Source organism: Notothenia rossii (assembly GCF_949606895.1).
Source record: "Notothenia rossii genome assembly, chromosome: 9".
NCBI lineage: Eukaryota > Metazoa > Chordata > Actinopteri > Perciformes > Nototheniidae > Notothenia > Notothenia rossii.
In genome coordinates this window covers 18,035,687-18,059,683 of record NC_136907.1, presented here as the reverse complement: position 1 = coordinate 18,059,683, position 23,997 = coordinate 18,035,687, and the positions used below count along the sequence as shown (strand labels likewise).

Here is a 23,997-nt window from a genome sequence, read left to right as displayed (position 1 = left end):
TTACATTTGTCCTAACTCCCTCCATCTGAATTCAATGGTGTGTGATAATAATAATAATATTAATAATAATAATAATAATTAAGAGGATCCACAGACACTCGTGGCGCATTAAAGTTATGCAACTAAAATGTAGCCTTTAAGACTTTGCACATTTTCCCCCGATGCCCCATTTATGGTCAATGTGCTCTCAGAGGGGATACAAAAAACTCAATGTCTTTCAGGATATCAAGGCTTTCTACAATATCTTCACATATGGTATTGGTTAGGATAAAAGAAATATTGTTGTTACAGAAAATTCTTTATTGTTAAAGCATTGGTAGGGATTGGCAATTCAAACGGGGAAAGATTGTTGTTATAGTAAAAAGTGGAATGTTAATTGTAGGTCTGAGTTTAAATGAGAACTTTTCAGGCATGCTACACATCCAATAGCTTATTGCCTTGCTGCAAAGAGGGACGCATTACTTTATCTTTTAAACACCGAATGGTAGAAATATATGTGAATTCTGAGATGCATAATTATCCAACATTTTTCTTTTTCTCTAACTACAATCATCACATCAAATTTGTGCTGTTCTGATTTGGTGCTAAGTAGCAGCCTGAGGAACATAATTAGCATCATAGCTGCTAAACGTCAGCATGTTAGCAGCCATTCAGCTGTACAGCATTACAAAGACATTAACATGGCTGTAGTTTAATAGTCTTGTTTGATTCATGTGTGTTTGTGATGGCCCTTTAGCCTGTTATTTTTTATTTTGTGGAAGCTTCTGTTGCCATCTACTTAGCACCTGGGCCCAGTGCTCCCAGTATAAGCTGTTATTTCTCTCCTGGGAGAATCTTTCCATTCACTGTGTTTGGTTTTGCCCGCAAACCCAGCATACGCTACTTCCCACTCACACCCTCAACATTACTGTAATTCCATGTATTTTTTCAATTCATTTTTGGTGTCCAATTTGGTCATGACTGTTTTGTTCACTTGTGATATTTCTGAGGAATTTGCTGCAAATTTCCCCACATTATATCATTGTCATGGATCGGGCCTATGATGATACCATGAACTTGTTTAGAGGAATTATTAGAAATAAAGGAGGGAGTTGTCAGAAAAAAAGATTTGTGGAAGTCGGCATCAAAACAACACTGCTGCCATGGCTCTGAGCCTATTCCCCACTAAGCCATTGGTCAAATGAAAAAAAAAGACCAAACATCTTGATCAGTGGATGTGTTAATCTTCTTGGGACGCAGAAAAATGAATTTGGCAAACACAGAAAAGACTGAAAAGGTTTTCTGATAAGTGCTTCGAAAAGACAGCTGCAAACATCAAGAAAGTAGAATCTGAAATAAACAGTGGATTAGATTTCCTCCATTAAACACAGCAGTCATTTTCATCCAAGCTGATATTTTCATGTCAAGTAGAGCTCATTAAAGCATGTGGAGGAAGTCTGTTGATATAAAAACAGTTGAACTCAAGTGCAACAAGCAGCAGCAGCAGCCACTTGTTTCTATTTATTTCAACTTCGTGCTGTTTGTGTGATGATACAGACTTCAAAGAGGAGACAGACGTCCGAGATAGATAGTTTTTGGTTTTTCTTTCTTTTTCTTTTTGGGTTTCTTTCATTTTTTTTCCTTCGCTCTATCTCTGTGACTCTGGGGAACATGGAAGCCGTGTGACCCTGGATGATTTATCAAGACATTTTTCTTTTTCCCCCCCTTCTCTCTCTCCTGTAGTAAATGACTGGTATGTAGAGAGACTCTGGAGAGCCCCCCTCGCAGGCTATTAGGCCGCCCTCCGCCTCCCCCTGTAGAGAGAGGAAGATAAGGGAACATTGAAAATGAAGAGGGAAGAGAAAGAGAGAGAGAGAGAGAGAGAGAGAGATGGACTTCACTGCATCTACAGGCAGACCTCTTGTTCTCCCCCACTATCTCTCTTTCTCTCCCTCCTTTGAGCTTGATTAGCCGCCAAGCTTAAGAGGCTTGTTATCAACCTTGGAGACGATGGAAGTTCATCGGCCACAGGACTTGACTGATGGAGATGGGGATGGAGGCTTTTTCTCTCTCTCTCTGTGTGTGTGTGTGTGTGTGTGTGTGTGTGTGTGTGTGTGTGTGTGTGTGTGTGTGTGTGTGTGTGTGTGTGTGTGTGTGTGTGTGTGTGTGCACGTGTGTGCGTGTGTGTGTGCGTGTGTGCGTGCGTGTGTGTGTGCGTGCGTGCGTGCAACGTATATCTTTTGACTGATGTGGAGTCACGTTAGAATGCGGTCAGTTCATTCGTATCCGGGGCCACAGGGACTCCAACATGTCTGCTGGATATTTCTCATTCAGTCCCATGACTCAACTACGTGCTGCAAACAAATCCGCTCTTAACTTTGAGTAAACCAAACCCCAAAATTCACAGTGATGGACCCAAACTTTATACTTTCAGGCTGGAAAACTACACTTATCGAATTGCCCCTTTGGATCGATTACATTTTCTTTTATCTTAAAAGAACAACAATTCCATAAAACAGATCCACAGGTATTTATGTACCTTGTAACAACATGTTGTGTACAGTAGGTGTTTTTTGTTCCAATCTGCAACCCCTATAGTTTGGTATATGCATACTTGGTTAAAGATAAACTATACTGTATCACTCATCAAAATCGGCATACAGGTCTTCTGGAGTAAAGCATCAAGCTTGTTTAGAGCCTTATCTTTATATTTAAAAAAATGCAAAGCAACTGACGGTCTGGAGTTAAGAGTAAGTGGGCTAACAACTTAAGGCTACATTAGCCGCTTCTAGCACATGTGAGGTTAAAAAAGGCAATATCTCTGGTTCTGCTACATCTTTTTGTTTCATTGTCCATGATGAATCATTGTATAGAACACAATTTAAACTATGTATAATTAAATATTGGTGGAACACAATCATTCACACTGTCCCTTCTAATATTGATACTATTACCACTCAAGGCTTGTTCACCTTGTAGATGAAGCTTTACACAATGTAGTTATGATGTTTCTTGTTTGTTAGCAATGTCAATTACTGAAACCTCTGCCCTGAAAGTACCACTCCCAAGAGCTGAATGTTCATGCTACCGGGAACTATGGTTGAGCAGTTTAATTAGGCCATGGTTAATCCAGTCCAGGGACTACATGTAAGTAACATTTTTGAATTGTACTGAATTTATTCTTGGGGGAAAAAAACTGTTGTGGAAACAGGCTATTGGTAGATGTCATCTTTCGAAACGTGGATAAGGATAAGAAATCAGATCATGGTTTTACACGGTAGAAAGTATGTCAGAAAATATCCTTTTGCATCTGCATTCTCAGCGGCATCAATGCGGCCTCCAAAGTTAGAAAGTCAATAGAGCCGACTCACCACACAGCACCAGATTAAGTTCTGCTTCATGCGCATTATATGGCACTTGGACATGATAATGATCAAAGAATGGTGGTATATGGTCTTTTTTAAATAGAAAGTGTATCAAAAAGGTGTATCAGAGGTTTTTGAGCACTTTCTGGTCGTCCTATCAGATGCACTATCAGTGATAAGTCATGACCTGATGAACATCGTCTCTAAGTGTGGCTCTCTTCTCTGTCTGAGTCCTCGCCAGCTCTGGATGAGGCCTCGGAGGGCGACAGGGCCGTGTAAACATTCCCAGCCCTCGAATCTGCGTGTCTGCCGAGGGTGATGCATCTGTCCGGCCCATTTGTTTACTGGCCGAAGAATGTTAAGAATATAGGCTTCAGTCTATATGTGTGTTTGCAATTTTATGTCGTTGTGACCATGCACTTAAAATAGAGTGTGAGGAGGCCAGGGGGACACTTTGGTGGGGAGGGGTCACAAGTTTTGTTTCCTTTTGTATCGTCTTAATGTTTGTAATGATCCAATGGGTTGTGGATCTGGTGAATATTGCACAGTGTTTAGTCTACCAATCACCACGGTGACAAAAAGTCTAGGTTTGGGGGGGTGGAGGTGGAGGCAGGGGGTGGGGGTCAGAGTAGTTAGTGGTGTCGTGGGTCAGGCAGGACTGCACTGCAATGAAAATCCTCATAAAGTTCTTCTCTAATTGTGACATTAGGTTTTGCCTTGTTACCTAGGACTTTTCCTCCCACAGGAAGTGACACAATTGAGAAGAAACCAAACAAACAACCCATTTTCTTTAATAATGACTGAGTGCTGCATGCAGAGACAGCTGCTTAGTGTCAAAGTATGGCTGGACGGCACATGAAAGTGCCATGTGTAGTGTACTAAAAATATATCGTAAGATTTCAAAGTCCCGATTTTTCTGGGGCCACCTGTGAGAAACTTTGAAGTCTCGAACTGGATATTAAAAGTTTGCATGGCTTAAACATCTTTTAATTCTAGTCAAGAAAATGATGGTGAATACGTGGAATTAAAGAGATTTGAAGCAAAACGAAACTTTAAATTGATTTAACCCTAGATGCAAAAACTGTTAGACATCACAAATATTTGGCAATATGCTAAATATTACACAAGTTTTTAAATGAAAGTATGTTGGGCCGATTTTTTTACCAAGGTGTTTGCATTTCATTTCGGAGGTACTCTTGTTTTGGAATTGAAGTTAGGATATTGGTTGTTTGGACTTGGGAATTGACCAAAACATCAGGACCAAAGGTTTACACTTTCTTTTACTTGCAATATAATTACTTCCATCTCTGGTGTGATGTAACAAGCAAATATACAGTATAGCTTGGCAAACACTTGTCAATTAAGACTTTTCGTAATCCTTTTATGCTAATAAATGGGAAATTCTTCTTTAGTAAGTAGCTGGGTTACAAAATCTGCCAAAATCTACCAGTAGCAAGACAAATTCCAAGTATCCAAAATCTGGATTGGAAAAGGTGTGACACAGACACACACACACACACACACACACACACACACACACACACACACACACACACACACACACACACACACACACACACACACACACACACACACACACACACACACACACACAAACCTCCAGTCTCCATGCAGTTGCTCTGGAAAGTTTAAGTTCCTGCAGCCTTTGAAAGGTAATTCACAGGCTGCAGTCTTAGCGTTAGACACTATAATTCTCGGCAAATCTCAAATGTTGGAGTCACTGTGGCATGTCACATATCGAGTACATCTCTTGGGAATATCTCTTATCTCTTGCTCAAAAGCTCGGATTTGGTGTGACCGACTACTTTTGTGTTGCATTATGTTAATTTTCCTCAACGTTTATGTCACACACAGAGCAGAAAAGACCTAGGGGCATCTGACCCAGGCGGAGGAGGACATTCGAGATGGAAAATATCTATATGGTAAGATGAAACAATTATTATTATTTGTTTAAAGTACTCCCTTAATAAATCACTGTAAAATAAGTTTATGCCTATTTCACTCTCCAAAATAGATTATAGTTAATATCAAATAAAACCTGAACATGTTGGTGCATTTTTACCCAGGAAGAAATGTGATAATTTATTTCCTTATTTGCAAGTGAGAACCTTGTGTCGTCAAGTATAAAAAAGGAATTTATACTGTTCACTTTCAGTATTAGATGATATTGATACTGAAAAAAACAAAAGATATTTCCAATGCTCTTAGTCGAAAATATAAATCGTCTTCTATTTTCATTTAAGCTTTAAACCAATTAAAAAATATTCCTAATTGCAGACGCAAATTAAACACATTGTCAAAAATATAAGTAGTAAAGTATTAATATTGTTAGTGTGACAGTGGGTGAGTAGATTTGTTGTGTTTATAGTCTTTTAAGCCAAACAAAGTAACACACTTTATTTTCCTTCCTGAAACTAAACAAGTTTGTAAAGTCGCTGTCCGACACAACAGATGAACAACTACATCCACTCAAGAGTTATAGATCCTATTCACCCTTTCAATGAACCTTGAGATGCACTTAGGGGTTGTTTCCAGCAGCCGTATATCAAGGCTAACAACAGTGGAGATCCTCTTCAGGAGCCTGGTATCGGTTTAACTCCCAGTAATGCCCCCTAGTGGAAGAGCAATGTTGAATAAATACAGCTCCACCTAAATGGTGGGTTAGAGTTAGGGTTAGGTTTTTATTTTTTATTTGGCATTTAGGGCTGACTAATTAATGTTTTGTCTTTTTTTTGGTCAATGTTACGCAATTCACAATTTGTTTGGTCTATAAAATGCTAAATACAATTAGAACAAAATGTATATTACTGCTTCCCAGAACCCGAGATAATGTTTTGTCAAGACATTCAAAAACCAAAGATTTTCTATTTTGTATGATATAAAAACAGAAATAAACAGCAAACCCAGACATCTGAGATCTTGAACCTTAACAATTGTTGGAATATTTGCTCAATGAATGACATCAACATTCAATAGTTTGCAGTTGGTTCTTAATCTACTCATTATTTATTTATCTTATATTGAGATAGCTTCTAATGAGACTGTAGAGATCTTGCTGCCCAGTAGAAATGAATTCAGTTTCTGCAGGAGAGTCCTCAGTCTTCTGATTCTGCCTCGCTGCTGTCCGGTGAGTTCGCCAAGTGTTCAAGCCCTCTGCTATCTGAATGACAAGGTTCAGTAATCAAAGAATTTGTTGACCCTTTCCTCCCCTTCACCCTGCTGCTGCTACACCTCCTGACCTTCTCTTTTCTCATTTGTCTGAATGTGTCACAGACAAATGAATGTATGTACACAGAAGGCAGGCCATGTCCCCAAAAATGCAATTAGGTTTTAGTCTATCTACACTAAACCAGAGCTTATGATCACAAAAAATTAACATCATGGTAAAATGGTTGTCGTGAAATGGCAATAGTTACCTCTCATACGAGAGTGTATTGTAGGAATTGGAAAAGACATTTAGGCTTCTTGCTGCTCTATATAATCATCACAGCAATACAGCATTAGAGCTTAATACATTATAAATTATAATAACTGATAAGTATGGATAGTGCTTATCAGCAAGTTATGTTCCATTTTTTAAAAAGGTCAATGCAGACAAACAGGATTCAAACAGGATTGGAAAATGCTAGTGTTTATGTTTTTTTGAAGATGCAAAAGATCTTGATGTCAGGGGAAGTGGAAATCAACAGCTCTTTAAGACATGGCAACTCATCAAACATAAAGATAACTACCCCTCACACACATGCAGACACACCCTTCAGATTTTAATAGACACTGAGACACTAAGATCACGGAAGGATCAGATCATTCTTGCCCTGCATGCCCTTTTGCCCCCGCCCCCTGCCTCCCCTACACACTCTCACACTGCTACATCACCCACCTCCACCTAGCCGTCTCTCACTATCAGCTGCTCCCTGCTGCCAATGTTTTGAGAGGTCAGAGTTGTTTGTTTGCTCTAAGGCCCGTCGTCTGATAGCACGTGTTGGACTACGCCTGCCCCTGCCGCCTCATCTTAACCTGAGCCGTTATCAGACGACTCCCCTGCAACTCCAACCTTGTCTTTTGAAAGGAACACTTCCCCTGGAAATTATGGACAGATAGACGGTGTCTCCATCTGTCATGGTGGAATCCTCCGACAGACAGGATGACACTCGGGAAGATTCCATGATCTCCAGGTTCAAATCCATCTCATGACCTCTGATTAACATTTAAGGATTCCCTACTGAAGTAGTTTTTAAGGATTATCCTTTTCGGCTTTAACAATTGTACTTGAATAATACAAAGATACTTTTTTAAAGAGCAGATTTAAACTGATTTCCAAGAGGATGTTTTATTCCCACACATATAGAAAAATTGGTGCTTTCTGCTGCAAGGACACTGTAGTTTATTTGAACCAACGTCCTTTGTTGTAAGGAGAGATCTGATATACTTCCTAAATTAGGAAAATAACAGAAATTAGTTGAAGACATCATAACAACCTTATTTTGTATAACTAAGGACGAAAGTGCTATACAAATATTACAACCTGTGAACCACATAAATCAAACTGTTCCAAAATCTTTGAGATGTGAATGTGTACATGTTGGAGAAAGAAAGAAATTACGTAGATCACAATAGCAGAACACAGTTAAATATTAAAAACAAGGTAAAACAAAGTCAAATCAAATCATCGGCATGAAGATTTAAGGATGAAACCAGGATAATACAAAATAGTCTTAATAGGCCCTCAAATGTTTCAGATTCATAGTGAATTCCTAAACAATAAATAAATAATAACTTTTTTAATTTAGTAAATGTATTCGATGTTTCCAAATAATAAAAAATGACACTAATCCCATTTGGGTTTTCGGAAACCTCCCTCACCTTAGAACATTCCTCTGGCTTAAAGTGCAAGCCGGCCAAGTGACCACAAGAAGGAAAAAAAAGCTGTGATAAAATTACTCCCCCAACACTGGATCAATCCCAGCAGGGAGGGGGGGGGGGTGGCAACCACCTGATTAAGCAACATGGAGGAAATGAGAGAAGCAAAGGGGTCCATTTTCAGGAGGAAACCCCAGAAGAAAGAATGGGAGGGGATGAACGAGGGGGTGGGATAAGCTGTGTACATATGTGTGCGTGGGGGGGTGTTGGAGGGTGTGCGGGGTTAAAGTCACAGATTTTAAATCAGTTCTTTGGCCTGTAACGGGCGCAACAGAAGCCCAGTATGAGAGAGCAGAACAAAGAGGGCAGCAGTGGCCTCGACCAATTAACATTCCTGCAGCGTTTATGAGCCGCCTGGTCCCGCCCCTTCACTCACACCTCGTAAAAGTCACAAACATCAATTCTTGCAAACCATAACTGTCATTATAATCCCATTTAAAAACAACCCACTGAGCAATTTACAGTGAACACCAGGGCCAAGTGTGCCAGCAGAGGGGAGGGATCGCCTTTGCTGGAGTGCAAACTGGACTAATAGGAACGTTTATTGGGCATAATTTGACAACATTTCACATGATAGTGACTCCGTAAATGTATTGTTTGAACTGAACAACAAATAATACATCTGTTCTTCTCCATCTTCTTTTAATATAATGGGTATTAGCAAGTATGTAACTGACCACACAGTACAGGTGTTGTTATTTAAAGCAGCCTTTGTTTGTTGTATGGCCACAAGAGGGTATAAAAGCACAACAATAAGCAGACATACAGCCACAACTTATAAAGTCCAATATTTGCTCTGTTTTAGCTTTGGTTTTGTCTCCAACCATTCCTTTCAAAAAAGCTGGCTCTATAACTGCTTGTTTAAACTGGAAGCCAATTTCCATAAAGGTTGGTGGCCGAAACTACCTTAATTATTTTACAAAAAACAAAACAAAAGGCAAAAAGTGGCTAGCAATTTGCCAAACACATATTGTTTACACTTTCTTGATTTCAGCATGATAACCAGCAACTTGAGAGTATTTGTTATTGAAAACTCGATTAGTTTCTCAATGTAAAAGATGTCTTTGCTCCTCCCTCTTAAAGACATATCCTTTATGTTTTATTTTATTTCTTTATCTTAATTGTGACATGTCCTAAATGCCTCTTGTTACATACTTGGGGGGACAAATACAGAATACAACTTACTAAATTGGCAGTGTTAAGAACTATGTCATTTAAAACCAATTATTGAAAAAAACAAAAATGTTCCTGTAAATAAAACTATTAATACAATATGTATTTATTACTGGAAATGTAACTACCTATGTGTAACTAACCTACTATGGTGAATGTCTTTCCTGTAGACACATTTGCATTTGATCTGAAATGAAATTTGCAGTATGTCTCAGATTTAAAGGAGGTCTGAGGGTTTGAGAGATTTTTCTCGAGTGAGGTTTGAAAGTAGCATTATGCAACTTACAAAGGCAGAAAGACATTCACTATCTGTGCTAATACAGAACCGTTATTTAAAACACTGACATTGAGTACAGGAAAGCTTCATTTGTTGTAAGGTTTTTTGGTTATTTTCCCTCCCCTGTGCAGGTGGTTGTCAGGTCCATGCTTCTGATCCACTGTGACCCCACATGGCCTCAACCCTCTATAAAAAGTGTTGACTCATTGGGAAGAATGTGGCTCCCTCTAGCCGCTAAGTAAGGTGTCACATCAGTATTTCAAGTACATTTAATTAAAGGTGCTTTCTGTACATTTTCTCTGCAATATGCTCTTTGTGTGTTTTCCATCTGTGAACAATGTGCCATATACTGTACATATGCAGACAACAACATCAAATGGTATTCATTTGATTTTATTGATAATAGCTGAACTATTATTAAAGTATGCTTGCTCAACATGAAACAAAGTAAAACCTGCTTACTGTAATTTAAAATGAATGGCTGTAACCTGATTTTCTATATACAAATATAATAGAAATACATCATTTAAATTGCTTGAAGTCTGTTTAATACATTGTAACTTTGTCAGATATAATATATATGTAAAAACAATACTAGTTTACAAAACGACTGTCATGATGATAAACCCATGCTTAGATTTTGCTTAAAAACAAAACTTGAACAAAGTACAACAAAATGTCATTCATAAAGGCTCTTCAAGAACAGTTGCCTTAAAGTCAGCGGACAATTCTCTTTAACCAAGATCAGATAAAAATGTTTTAGTAAAAGTAAGCGTTTTCGTCTCAGGCAGAAAAAATAAAACTTATAAAACAATTGGGGTGTAATACATTTCAAAAATAACTTATTTCTACATTCCCTGCTGCCAGAGCTCGTATTATGCTGTCGGAGTTATCAATCATCTTAGCTAATTTTATTAAATTCGTTTTTCAGGAACACATATTGCTTTTCAGTCATTGACAGGACTGTATTAGGTTGGTTGAAAGCAATAATATTCAGTTGAACCTAATGTTCTTTAAGTTAACGTAATATTATTGCTTCAAACTAACATGATGCAGTTATGCAAAATCTGTTGACAAAACACATTAAATTAAATTCAACGTTTATTTTTCTTTCAATGTAGGCTCGTCTCTTTCACATAGGCTTCAGTGTAAAGTGTATTTATAATGTTTAGATGTGTTAGAAAAGCCGCAGCAGGCTGTGTGTTAATGGAACATGTTACAGCCTTGGTGGTGGTCAGGAGACAGGAAAGAACTCATGTGTTCTTGGCACTGACTAGGACGACTTGGAGGTTTCTCCTCCTCATCTCTCTGGACATCTGACACCAGCTGCAGGGTGTACAGAAGGTGGCAAACAGACAGTCCCTAAACATGGTGTCCTGCAGGAAATACAGTCAGGGGAAAAATAGGATTTACAGGCTGCATAATTGATTCTGATAATTATTCATACACTTGGTTTACCTTTCTTAAGTATTTTTTAGAAGTAATTCTAAAGTAATGTTTTGAAAAGTAGGGATACCAAAACCCTGAAATACACTTTCCTTCCAGGACTGAGGTTTTTTTTTTCTTTTACCAAAGGTTCACAAAACCTTCAAAAAGTTGCTTTCTAAACCCAAGCCATGATTTCCTGCCAACTCTAACAAAGAGTTTATTGTGTGGACCTGTATTGTGTCAGTAGGAATACAACAAAAAACACACATTTTCCTAACCCTTAATGAAATTGTTGTTTGTTGAACTGTTGAAAATCTTGAATATCAATTTCATATTTTGTCGAATCAAACACTCGTGATTGTTAACATTTGCTTTACAAGTTCAAATCATGCAACCTGACATGTCTCCCTAAGTCTCAATGAAATAAAAAGTGATAGTGGATCAACAGAAATCGCCAATAAAACTCAAATATTTCTGCCATCTGACACCAACAAAAGACAATCGTGTCTTACTTTGATGCCGTAGCGCTGCCTCATGGAGACCCTCATGGACATGGTGACGGGAGGGACAAAACCAAACATGTCCAACAGGGGGAGACAGAGACACTGCCCATATCTCTTGGTTGTTTTGCAGGCGAAGCAGGGACAGCACCAGAAAGCACAACAACCTTTACCAGAAATAAACAAATACCAGATAAGCAACCGATAAACACACCTATTGTAAAAATGACCAACACCTGTAAGATATACCAGAGACAAAAACACACACAAATATGCAAACAATCATTTAAAGGTCCCATCATATGCTTTTCTGGTTATTACCCATCCCCTTGTGTGTTATGTAGCTTTTTCTGCATGTAAACGGTCTGCAGAGTCACAAACCCTCAAAGTACACCCTGTAGCAAGTACAACTCTAACACAGAAACAACGTGTCCATGCTGCCCCAGAACGCCTCGTTGGAGATTTGTTTCCTTCCATTTGTTTCCTTCTGCGTCCTATTGACGTAACAAAGACCAATTGGTCCAATACGCGGAGCTCCGTACACACACACACACACACACACACACACACACACACACACACACACACACACACACACACACACACACACACACACACACACACACACACACACACACACACACACACACACACACACACACTAGGAGCTCAGGCTGTGAGTGTGGGGGGGGGGGAGCTCCAACAAGGCGTGTAGGACAGAGAGTCTATACAGAGACGCTGTATGAGAAACCAATGTGCTTTTGGAAAACATTGAACAATGTAAATCTATTCTAGTAGACCTCAACAAGAAAATTATGATCAGTAGAAATGGCCTTTAAGATACTAATAAATAATTAGAATAAGTCAATTACCTTTCCTTTCTTAGGAAAATATTTCAGGTTTGGCTGTGTATCTTTGCTATTATTTCATAAAACTTGGATGAGTATCTAACATAATTATTTTTTGAAGTATTGAGTTCAAATCGACACATAAGATTGGTAGGCTTGTTGCAAAAAATGACACATTAAATCAGTAAGGACAAGATGAACTGTAATCCTTTGTGTTTTTATGATGCAGCTAATATCAAAATATGAAAGATTAATGTATTTGAAAACTACAGAATAAAAATGAACAACGTATTGCCCTTTGAGTAAGTAAACAATGCCCTTTTGTCACATAATCATAGCATGACTGTGCACAAGAGATACAAATCAAATGTAAACTATACTTGTAACTTCTCTCATAAAGAGAAGAAGTGCAGATACTTACACTCAGGCACATTTTGAACGCAGTCACAGATCCCTGATCCCCACTCATCAGAGTCCCGGGCGTCCATCACAGGCTGAGGCTGGCTGATGACCATTTTGGAAGTCATGATGACTTTCTAAAGGAGAAACCAGGACTTAGAGTTCATGTCAAAAATGTTTGTTATTAGTGCTTGTACAAAATACAGTCATATGCAAAGTGGCAACAAAGAAATGGGTGCTGGCAATACCCTTGCTACAAGATTGAAAGAAAAAAAACACACCACATACTTTACGTATTTCATAGTTTCAGTTAGAACGTTACATCATTTTACAATATAATAGAATTTGTTCAATAAGATATTGTAGAAGGACACCACTCCAGTGCTGCTCTGGTGGAGGCTTGTAAGCATGTGAGCGTTATAAATATAATACTAACCAGAGGACAAATTATTGACATTTCTTTGTGTTTTTGGCATGGCGAAAAACAGGTTCACATACTGTACACCTTTACCACATTTGGTCTAACAAGCATATAGGTCAAGCTAATGGGGCTGCTGTGACTCAGGAGACGGAGCAAGTTTTTTACCAATTACAAGGTTGATGGTCAACATTGTTAATACTTTGGACTAAAGCTTCAGCTAAATAACATGTAATACGTGTAATGTAACCAAAGTGCTTTTGATAAATGTGATTTACTTGTATCATGGTCGTGGGATTTCCCTATTAATAACCAAGTGGTTAGCTATAACCATGACAAATAAGTCATTTTAAATTGGGTTTTTGTAGACACTGACACTGAATAACTGCCTGCCGATAGATCGGATATCACCAGCATTTGTCATCCCGGAGGGGAATTACAGACAATGTGCTGTGTCATCATTTGAGTGACTTGGTAGAAAATAAAAGTCGGTTAATTTAAATTGTCCAAAGAAAATGTTTTTTTGTCAAGAAAACCTTTTCCACATCTCTAGAGTTTCTCTTTGATTTGTTGAGGGAAAAAAGGAACCTAACGATGGATTCAAATGTAACAGTGAGTCTACGTATCACTGTGAATTTATTTAGTGCTATAGGGCTTCCTTGCTGACCTTTTGAACCCTATTAGAACATATCCCATTAGCCTTCAATGTTACAAATTCTCTGACAGGGATATTTTTGTATTTCATTTCAATATATTTAGGGTCCAAAAGTCCTCTGCCATTTGAATTCTCACATTCTTGTATTTTCTTTTTTGACAATAACAGTTACATCTTTCAGCCAACCAGATTAATGAAGAATACACACATCTATAAATGGTCATCAAAAGTATTTTCTTTCTGACCTATGGATATAAGGGTGGAATAATATTTCATGGCAAATTGCCTGGAAGCAAAGTTGGTGCAAGTTAGTGCTATCCATAAAAAACCACACACTCTTTTAGAGAAAAATAAGATGACACGAATACAGACAGGTTACAAATAATAAAAGCGCTATATATAAATATATAGAGCAGCTACTACTTCGGCATTATCATGATAGTGCCGATCGAGTTAATATCTTACCTGTGTATTTGTGTGTAGAGAGAGCTCTGAGTCGTACGTCCTGTTACAGCCGGTGTCTGCACTGAAGTGCATATCTCTTTAAGATTATAAATACCTGCACACAACAGAACACCTGAAAGTAAAAACTGGACAAACCAGTCAGCCCTGCTCTCCGTGAACATTGCTTTGCTATTAGTTATTGTAACCCGCTCAGGGGCGCACCTTGCGAACAGGCAAGGCAGGCAACTGCGTCGGACGCCGTAAAATGGGGGGGGCGGGGGCGCTGTCGGCTGTGCGTGGTGATGAAAAGCTGGTTCGAGGGGCTCCCAGTGAATGTTTGCCTAGAGCACCCAGACTCTAGAATCGCCACACCCGCTAAGAACTAAGTTGAGGCTATTGCATGAGCATCATGTCATGACCGTCATGACCTCATGTCGGAAACTTATGTGACACTGTTGCTTAAAGGGCCCATGTCATGCTTCCCCTTGTGTGTTATGAAGGTTTTTATGCATGTAAACGGTTTGCAGAGTTACAAACCCTCAAAGTACACCCTGTAGTGAGTAAAGCTCTAACACAGAAAATACCTGTCTATGCTGCCCCAGAAGTGACGTAACGACGACCCAAATGGACACATTGGTCCAAATGGACCAATCTGTGGAGCTCCTCTCTCACACACACACACACACACACACACACACACACACACACACGCACACACACACACACAGGCCGTTTCTCAATCTCGAGGAAACTGGCTTTCAAGGATGCTACGTCATCGAGTGCCGCCGAAGGACTGTTCCAATCTCCAGCATACTTGGAATTCCACCGAGGCCGCGTCCTTGGTTTGGGGGTAATTTCGAGGCTGCACATGGGTAGACTTCGCGTCCTTAAAATCCCCACAATGCTTTGCGCACGGACGCACACCTGCACACTTGCTAGCCTGTTCCACTCTTCGTTTTCCGAATGGAGGAGAGGGTGATTCTCTTTTATATTCCTGACATTCACTCTCAATCTCTTGGCAATTTAGACCGCTTATATCTCTACAGTGACTAAGAACTTGGTTTCGATTAATGGAAGAGAAGAAAGAACAAGACAAGCATCAACTAATCAAGAGTCAAAATCCCACACTCAAGTACACACAACCACCAACCTTAATTCCTACCCCTTTTGCCTTCGGGAGGACCATCATTATTTGCATGAGCACAAGAGATTTCTTATAGGAAAAGTAACTAACAACCACTTTGTTATTTTATTCTGGCACAACAGTCTCTTAAACTGAAAGCTTCTTGGTTACATTTATAAGACATTGTGTTGGAGAGCAGCTGCAAGTCCTTTTGCAGTAGATTATAATGGCAGGGATTGAATGAATCATTCCTGTTGACTTGGAAAGTGATAAATAATGTACCAGGTGGAGGTCATGCAAGGTGGTTTTGGGACCAAACAATAGAAGAATATGATCGTGAATAAAAATGTCCCTTCCTTTTTAAATATGACGAAGACATCTTTTAATGAGGCACAATAGCATCTGCGAGCCACAAACCACAGTAAAGACTGTGAATGAAAGATATACTACTAGCTGTAACTGAACAAAGCAACATGAAGAGGAAAACAATAAGTTAAGGCGAAATAGCAGACAAATGCTGTTAACAAAAGGGTGCAATGTCAAATAAGGTAAAGGTTTAAATTGTGTTTTATTCAGTGCTTAATGCAAGTCTAATCTCTGTTGGCATTGACCTGTCTTACCCAGCATTCGTGTCCAGCAGACAAAGAAACCTGTAATCTCCTCCTCATCTTCATTTCAAGTGAGGTGACTCACATGGAAATGTCTCAATATATTGTTATTTGAATGAGCATTGTACTTGTTCTAGCCTCAGTGATTTATCGGCACATCAGCTGATTAGAACCAAGTTTACAAGAAAAATATTTTAATAACACTTCCTCTATGTGTTGTAGTAGCAGTAACTGTTCTAAGATTCAGTGGTTACAGTATATGACAGCTCATTTATAATGATGTACGCTGAAGTTTTGGATATTTCACCATTTAAATATTTTATCTAATTTTTAAAATAAATTGTTGTTTTTTGACCTACTTATAGAGTGAGAGAGTCAGAGGCATAATAAGGATATCATTTGTGTTTTTATCGCTATTTCACTTTCTGTTAAAGGATGAATTTTAGAGCTGTCCTAACCCCTACCTGTTTACAATCAGCAGTGTTCATCATCAGCTTCTTGCAGCAGGACATTTTTTGTTTGTGTGGACATACAGTCCTGTGTGAGACCAAAAATGTTGTGTATTCAGCTGTGAAAACCCAACATTGATGTGATCTAGCTGAACCATAAATGGATTTGGCTTTAATGCTGTCAATATTAGGTTAGTTCCAAATACCCTATTATTTTTTAAGAGATACCCTACCATGTTCAAATATGAGTTTCTATTATCATTTATCTGCCGTCCTCATAATTTGTCTTTTAGTTAGTGCTAACACTTCATTTTAAACTGTTGACTGACTCGTCATTCCACTAAATTGCAATGAAAGGCTGAATCTGCGACAGCCGCCCTTATTCCTTCATGTGTGAAACGTGAATGTGGCAAGAGTTATTAGGAATGTTTACAGAGCATTTCACAACCTTTTGGCAGACTCAAAGTGCAATAATGAAAAAGGAGTTATTTTTTCAACCTCAGCTGTATGTGGGCCCTGTTGGGGAAATATTTTCCAATGCCCATAACTTTGACCCAGTTTATCAGTTCATACTGTCCTGACTGAGCACACGCACCTGTAACCTTGGCTGCTGTGCTCTCAGTGTTTTGTCTCCCTGTTCATACCTGTTGGCGTCAGCTGATAGAGGTATGATTATATCTTGTTATGCACAATGTTGATTATTCTCTCTGAAGTAGCTAAATACATGGGTCTGGGGTAGAGTTCTTCAGAATTGACGTATCAACTCTACCGTTAAGTCAGAACCTCTGACTCTTTGAATTGTTTTGTGAATTCTCCGGCCGAAGCTCCAAATAAACCCTCAGTGTTTGACATCAAAGCTCCAGCTCCCCCCATGTCTCCTTTGAGTCTGTGACTCCTCCTGCATTGCTACACAGCAGTTTCCATCACAGGCCCAAAATAAGTAGCTGTCAAAAGATAACATCACAGAAAGATTTAAGGAAATGTTACAGCAGTATTGCTGAAGGATTGCATCTAAATGAGGGCTGGGAATTCCCTGCACACAAGATGAAAAGACTTTAAGAATTGTATGAGTTTGAGATAATGTTATAAATGATTTTCTGAATTAAAAAAATACATAAAATGCCTTAAGGGTTGGTTTATTCTCGATTGTTTTATGATTGTCAACAAATTAGATAAATGTCAAAAAACAAAAATCTCAAGCATCTGGTGAGTATTTCCTGTATCATTACACTGTGGGTGTCATTGAGATTGATTGGTTGGCAATGAAGAAGAATAAATTAATCAGTTTTTACATTGCAGGCCTCACTTTTTAGTTTGTTCCATTCAATAGATATGCTGACAATAAGACTGGGTTTTCAACAGCTTTCCTTTCACCTTTCACCCAGATAGATGGCTACCATGACCAGCTGTTACACAGCTCTCACTTTTTTTTCTACGTGAACCTTATCCAGATATTTTAGAGACAGAGCTGCTCGTCAACTTTTGAAAAGTAGCTTTTGTAGGCTGACAATCGGATTAAGTGGAATAGTTGGAATATTTGGGAGCAGATAGGATTTAAACCTTGTTGGTGCAAAACATTGTTATAAGGCTATACTTTTCCTGCGCTGTTTGTGGGTGAATTTAATCCAGATAGGCTGCAATGACGAGATTAAAATATAACAATGTCAGCACTGTCATAAAAGTGGTCCACAAACTGAAATTGGAGACCGCAGTATTGGTTTATGAACAACCATTGTTTACGAATTCAATAAAGTTTCTATCATATTGTACAATGGTTTCCATTTGAGGTCCAATGTGATTATTGAACCAATCTGTGACTTCCTGAACCCTGTCTGTTGTCAGGAATATGTGTTCACTCAGTGGACACACACCTTAACCGTGGAGCTTTGTCCACAGCAGATAAACCTGCTGAACTCAGCAGGTATAAAGAGATCAGAGCAAACAGACAACACAGCAGCAGTCGGCAGACTGAGGGTACAGTCCATCTACTGTCAACATAATCCTTTGTACTGAATTCAAAAACGTGTTCCTCTGAGTTTGCAGAGAGAGAGAGAGAGAGAGACAGAGAGAGAGAAAGAGAGAGAAAAAAAGGGGGTCGATCCAGAGTACAGTGGTGATTCAGTCGGTCGAGAGAGGAAGAAGAGAAGACGAGATGAGCCCGATGAGAATCCCACTCTGAAACCTGGTATTACCTACATCCTTATTTATGTTACATTTTGTTGTAAATATGTGTGTATAATGTACATTATTATGTATGTGCTATACCCAGATACATTTATGGCTGCATCATTCTATTCAATTAAAACATTTTGATTTCTTGACGTATCATTTTGTATGCATTTTCCTAAATGTACGTCACAAATTGGAATTGCAACTAGTAATGTCAATCTTATTTGTTTTCTTCCAGCTCCTTTGCAGCCAGGAGCCAACTGCCACATCCTGCATTTGATGCACACATCCAGAGAAGGATTTTACTTTTGTCCACACATCTGCAAGAACAGTTTAAAACACAAAGGTTAGTTGAGATTGTTTTTTGTAATTTGCCATTGAAACGCAGAAGGAAAGAGATTACTAGGAAGTGGTGCTTTGACATTTAATGTGAATTTAACAATATTTCACAGGATCTCTGCCTCCCCCTAGTGGCGACAGGCTGAAAGAACAGGGTATGTCTGAGCTGCAGCTACTCAGCACTTAAACCAAGATAAATATAACCAATTGTGCAGTATCCAGCAACTCTGCAGCATGTTTCAGTGTCTTTCAATAATAAATCCACTGAATGCACCTGCACTTCAACAAACAAAAGTAATTGGCTGAAACAAAGAGCAGCTTAATATAAAGATATGTCTCTGGATAAAACTAAAGTGAATATTGGATTTACATTCATTTTGCAGAAAAGTGTATGTTAATGTTGCTGAAACGACTTACAACTCCACAACAATTTGTATTTATTTTATTTTTTTCATCAATTTAAACATTTCACAATCTCTATGCAACACTTAGTAGGAGTCCGGACCCCCATGTTGTGAACCAATGCCCTCATCTCTTATGATATAATGTCACTCATCTCTTTTGACTCCACTTCGAGCAATAGAATTATAAACAAAGCACTTATATACTAATAAAGGACTGGCTTATCTAAAGCCAGTTGAGTAGCACTTGAAAGGTTTTAGCTCTATGAAACCTGATGTACTTATATGATTCTGTTTTCTTCAAGTTTGTATCTTGTTGGTCGAACGCACTTATTGTAAGTTGCTTTGGATAAAAGCATCAGCTAAATGCAATGTAATGTAATGTCACCTAATCTAATGCTTTATTGTGATTCACAGGTCATAATTGTGCCTCAAACCTGGCGTGCCTGAGACCGCAGTAAGCCAGAGTCTGTACTCGCCAGGGTTGGGTGTCGGCCATGTCTAGGCCTCTTCTCTCAGACCCCCAGGAGAAGCTCCTCAGCCACTCCATCCTCACCGCAGCCCGGCTGGCCCGTGGAGGATGGACAGAGGAAGGGAACAAGACAGGGTGGCAATTTTCCCATTTTGACTTGACTGATCAAACCTCTGTCTCCAGACCAGATGGAAATCAGGGTCAAAATTGTGCCGAGATTCTTGTGAAGGAGCTTGGGAACATGCAGGTTCACATCTTAAACAGCCGGAAGACAGCTAAGGAAAGAGTGACTGGCTCTGACCAAAAGGCAGATGAAGCGAAACACACACAAGCAGAAAGAGAGACGGGTCTCTGCAGTCAGACGGGCGTCTTGGTCTGGGCCTCTGGCTGTCGCCCCACATGCAGACGCCCCAAAAGGGTTAAGGCCCCGATACTACCTGTCATCGCTGAGATGTAGAACAGCTGCCATTCGTTCCAGGACAATGTAAAAAAAAGCATATGTACTTATGGTGCTTTTTGGCTATGGTAAGAGTTTTAGAATTTGTGTAGACTTTAATTAAACCTTGTGTTAAATGTTAAATATCCCTATAGGACCATGAATAAATGATCCTTTTAATGACACAAAAACAATGTTGTTTTAAACACCTCGTGCCCATTTGTGAAAAGTATGCTAAAAGTATTTTATAAGAAATGAAATGATAAGAAATATGTCTTTATTGAACATCAATTTTTATTTCTGATTTGATTCCATTTCATGAATTTATTTGAAATTATTTTACTATTTTATTATAAATCATGTGACCCAGTCATGCCAGCTTAGTGCAGTATTTTATTACTACACTTTCAAATGAAAATTCTGAATTTTTTGTTGAAAATTCTCATCTTCATTTCAAAAGACAGTTTGCCACATTTTTTTTAATGTATTTATTTGACAGGGACAGTGCACATTGATTGACATTTCTGTAAATGCGCCAGAGTTAGCCAACACGCTATTTTTCATCTGCAGTCCCTGGACAGATGTTGAAAGTCATCCTAAAAAAATGATCAAATTTATCAAATGATAAAAAGATTATGATAAAAGCATCTATAAAAACATAAAGACATAAAAACTAAACTAAAATACATATTCATAAAGCAGACAGATAGCAACAGGTCAAGGCACATGTACAAACAGAGCGTTGTAAAGTGCACATTGTGTCAGTGTTGACAGAGCAGATTTTCCACTAACCATGTTTTTAAGTTAGATTTAAATAAACTGCAGGTGTTTTGTTCTCTAATCTTTACTGGGATTGAGTTCCACTGTTGTGCAGCTTTAAAAGAAAAAGAAGATTGGCTGAATGAACTCTTCCTTAATGGAACAACGCAGTCTCCTCTTGTTGCAGCTCTTGTTGACCTAGTTACAGGTGTGCGTATGGTGATAAAATGTCTTAGCGGAGGTGAGGTAAGGCCGTGTATTATTTTGTACATGAGGCAAGCATATCTCATTACATTTTCCCTGCTCAACAAGTTATGTTTTGTGAGTATTGGGAAATGATGAGTATAAACTGATTTCTTATCTATTATTTTCAGTGTTGTATAAAGATTCCAGGGGTTTAAGAGTGGTTGTACAGGCATGTGACCAGGTTGATAAGCAGTATGTGATGTGAGATAGAACCATAGAGCATGTACATCAGAGCCGCCTCTGTTGACATGCAGTCCCTGGTAAACCTCAAATTTGACAGACTGACTTTGGCCACTGGCCTATCGTTACAAATCAATACTGACAATTAGGAAAAACCTAGTTTTATAATCTTATAAAAAACGGTATAGCCTATATGTGTTTTACCGTCTGTATGACCTTGACTTTCGAATATTTTCTAATTAAAGTCACATAGTGAAATTTCCTTTGTAATGCACTCCTTTATTACAAAGAATCACAAGCTTACCTCATTACCGGCTTGAAGTTTTAGTGGCGATACTAAAATATTAGAAAGTCAAGGTCATTCCAGAATTGGAGGAAAATGTAGAAACCAACATTTTTGAAAAATGAGCCTTTTATTTTATAATTTTTTTTAATGTATTTAGGAAAAACAGATAATAAACCATCAAAAAAAGTAATTGCCCAGCTAAGGCATCAAATGTATATTTTCCAATGAAGAATTACCCCTGTTACTCTAATTATAGTAACAGGGTTGAAAGTAACAGGGCTGAAAATACAATGCTAATTTGAGCTTTAACCTCTGGAATTATTGCTAGATGTAGTATTACCTAAATAGATCAGAGCATCCCTAGTGGTAAGTTGTTTTACAGTTCAGTGCATGTTAATTTAGCAACTTAATGCTTTACTGCTGTTGAATAAACCCTATATTGCTAGTGATTTTATTAAAACTATGATTTGCAATCGTTTTGATTCCAATTCCAATAATCTTTTTGTTATAATTGTAAAAAACATCTTAACATCCATCAGCAATCGATAAAACAAATTTTCCAACACAAAATAGAAGAAATCTGGACCTTTTCTATTTATTTTTATACAACAGCATCTATTGGGACTGCTCATTGATGTCATCAAGCGCCATTGAGTCTACCTTTTGTAGTCGGCCTCTCAGAATGTTTATCATTTCTTTGTCTCTTAACATTCCTATAATCATTTGTTTTTTTATTGTTGGTATTGTTTTGTTCTTTATTTTTGTTGTGAGAATCACTTTTGCAATTGTGTAAGTGCTATATAAATAGTTATACTACTATTATTGTTGTTACCATCACAGCCACTATTATTAAAAATGTTTTCTTTGTTTTTTTTATTCATCATTGCAGAAAGGATCATGCCAGCCCACATCAAACACCTGATCAAGAACTTGTGAATCTTCAGGCAGAGAAGATGAAAACACCTGTTCAAAGTTCCAGTTTCCTGTACATCGAACCATGCCTGTATGGGACTCTGTTCCACATGTCTTCAGTCAGTTCTGGACGTTATGACTCAGACACTAGTTCTACCAAGGCTCATTGGAGGTAAGAGTGGTTGGAGAGGAGTGGAGTTATATTTGTATTTAGGCTGAAAGTCGACAAAGGTGATCAAATGCTGGTGCTAATAATGATCCGATTCATTTGATATTGATTGTCTGCCAATACCGAATCCTGATCTGATTATTCTATTTCCCAGAAAATACAGCTGCACCGTGAACACTAGCTCTATTTGTTTTTGCCATTGTAATTCACCATAAGCAATTGTTGACTGTAACGTCTATGCCAACCAACTGTAATTTGTAATGTATTTTACCATACTTTAACGGTCAAGTTCTGGCAACCACAGCAGCCCAAATGTCAACGTAAATGTCAAGTTTTCTTTTTACAGTGTACTTACATCTGTACATTTATTTTCAGTTTGCTTCAAGAAGTGGTTTCAACAGACAGAAATGCAGGCCAGATTGGGAAAGGCTGGACGCTACACAACGGGAAACATTATGGACATGAACAAGGAAAAACAAAAAACACTTTCTTTGTTGCCTTTTTCTTATCATACATAGTGTTACTGTTTTTGTTACCATTTAAATATTGAATTCTATGTATTACTTTTATTTTAAATCAAATGCACCTGTTTTAGATAATATATTTATTTTGATGTGTAGGTTGATTAGATTTGATATACTTACTTGCATTAGAACATTTGCATGTTGAACTACATACTGGATATCTTCCCCAGCCTCAAGGAAACACAATAAAATAAATGGATTCATAATTTGTTAAAAATGTATAAATTAATAATGTTGTGTGCAAACATTTCAAATTTAAATATAAAATGAAAAAAAAGTTTACTTTAGAAATGATTTCTCGCAAAAACCTTTCTAAATTATAATAAATTATTCAAAAAGGTTTAGTCAATAAACGTTTTTCTGCCTAAAATAGTTGAAATTGAACGTAAACTATCAAACACCACATGCATGGCAATTAACCCATTTGTGCCCGCTATTTAAATTGACTTTGGTTAGTTAATACAAATATTGATATTATATATATAAATATAGATATA

At 38.1% G+C, this 23,997-nt stretch overlaps 2 protein-coding genes and 1 long non-coding RNA gene across 6 annotated transcripts in view; 2 read left to right on the top strand and 1 right to left on the bottom strand.

The window, feature by feature from the left end:
* The window catches only part of LOC307018473 (uncharacterized protein), a gene marked incomplete at its 3' end in the record, with an annotated part of 34,285 nt that extends 30,662 nt beyond the window's left edge, over positions 1-3,623 (top strand). The window contains exon 5 of the mRNA XM_079648706.1: positions 3,553-3,623. Within this exon, the coding sequence (XP_079504832.1) occupies positions 3,553-3,623 (71 nt within the window). The remainder of the gene's footprint in view (positions 1-3,552) is intronic.
* A 6,489-nt stretch (positions 3,624-10,112) lies between these two features.
* LOC307019558 (cornifelin homolog B-like) lies at positions 10,113-14,596 on the bottom strand. 3 transcript variants are annotated; one of them, XM_079650566.1, is made up of 4 exons: positions 14,449-14,596; positions 12,933-13,047; positions 11,676-11,830; positions 10,113-11,111 (listed from the first exon to the last, which is right to left on the bottom strand). In XM_079650566.1, the coding sequence occupies exons 1-4, from the start codon at positions 14,518-14,520 to the stop codon at positions 10,989-10,991; spliced, it is 465 nt and encodes a 154-aa protein (XP_079506692.1). In that variant the 5' UTR covers positions 14,521-14,596; the 3' UTR covers positions 10,113-10,988. The 3 variants fall into 3 exon arrangements, with proteins under 3 accessions (XP_079506692.1, XP_079506694.1, XP_079506693.1); XM_079650568.1 differs by having other exon boundaries at positions 12,933-13,043; positions 14,449-14,505; XM_079650567.1 differs by having other exon boundaries at positions 12,933-13,065; positions 14,449-14,502.
* Positions 14,597-18,606: 4,010 nt separating this feature from the next.
* Positions 18,607-23,695, top strand: LOC307020913. Of its 2 annotated transcripts, XR_013803007.1 has the most exons (5): positions 18,607-18,792; positions 19,015-19,122; positions 19,934-20,513; positions 22,785-22,979; positions 23,352-23,695. It is a non-coding gene; the product is annotated as an uncharacterized lncRNA (long non-coding RNA). The 2 variants fall into 2 exon arrangements; XR_013803008.1 differs by lacking the exons at positions 22,785-22,979; positions 23,352-23,695 and having other exon boundaries at positions 18,622-18,792; positions 19,934-21,584.
* Positions 23,696-23,997: the final 302 nt, after the last annotated feature.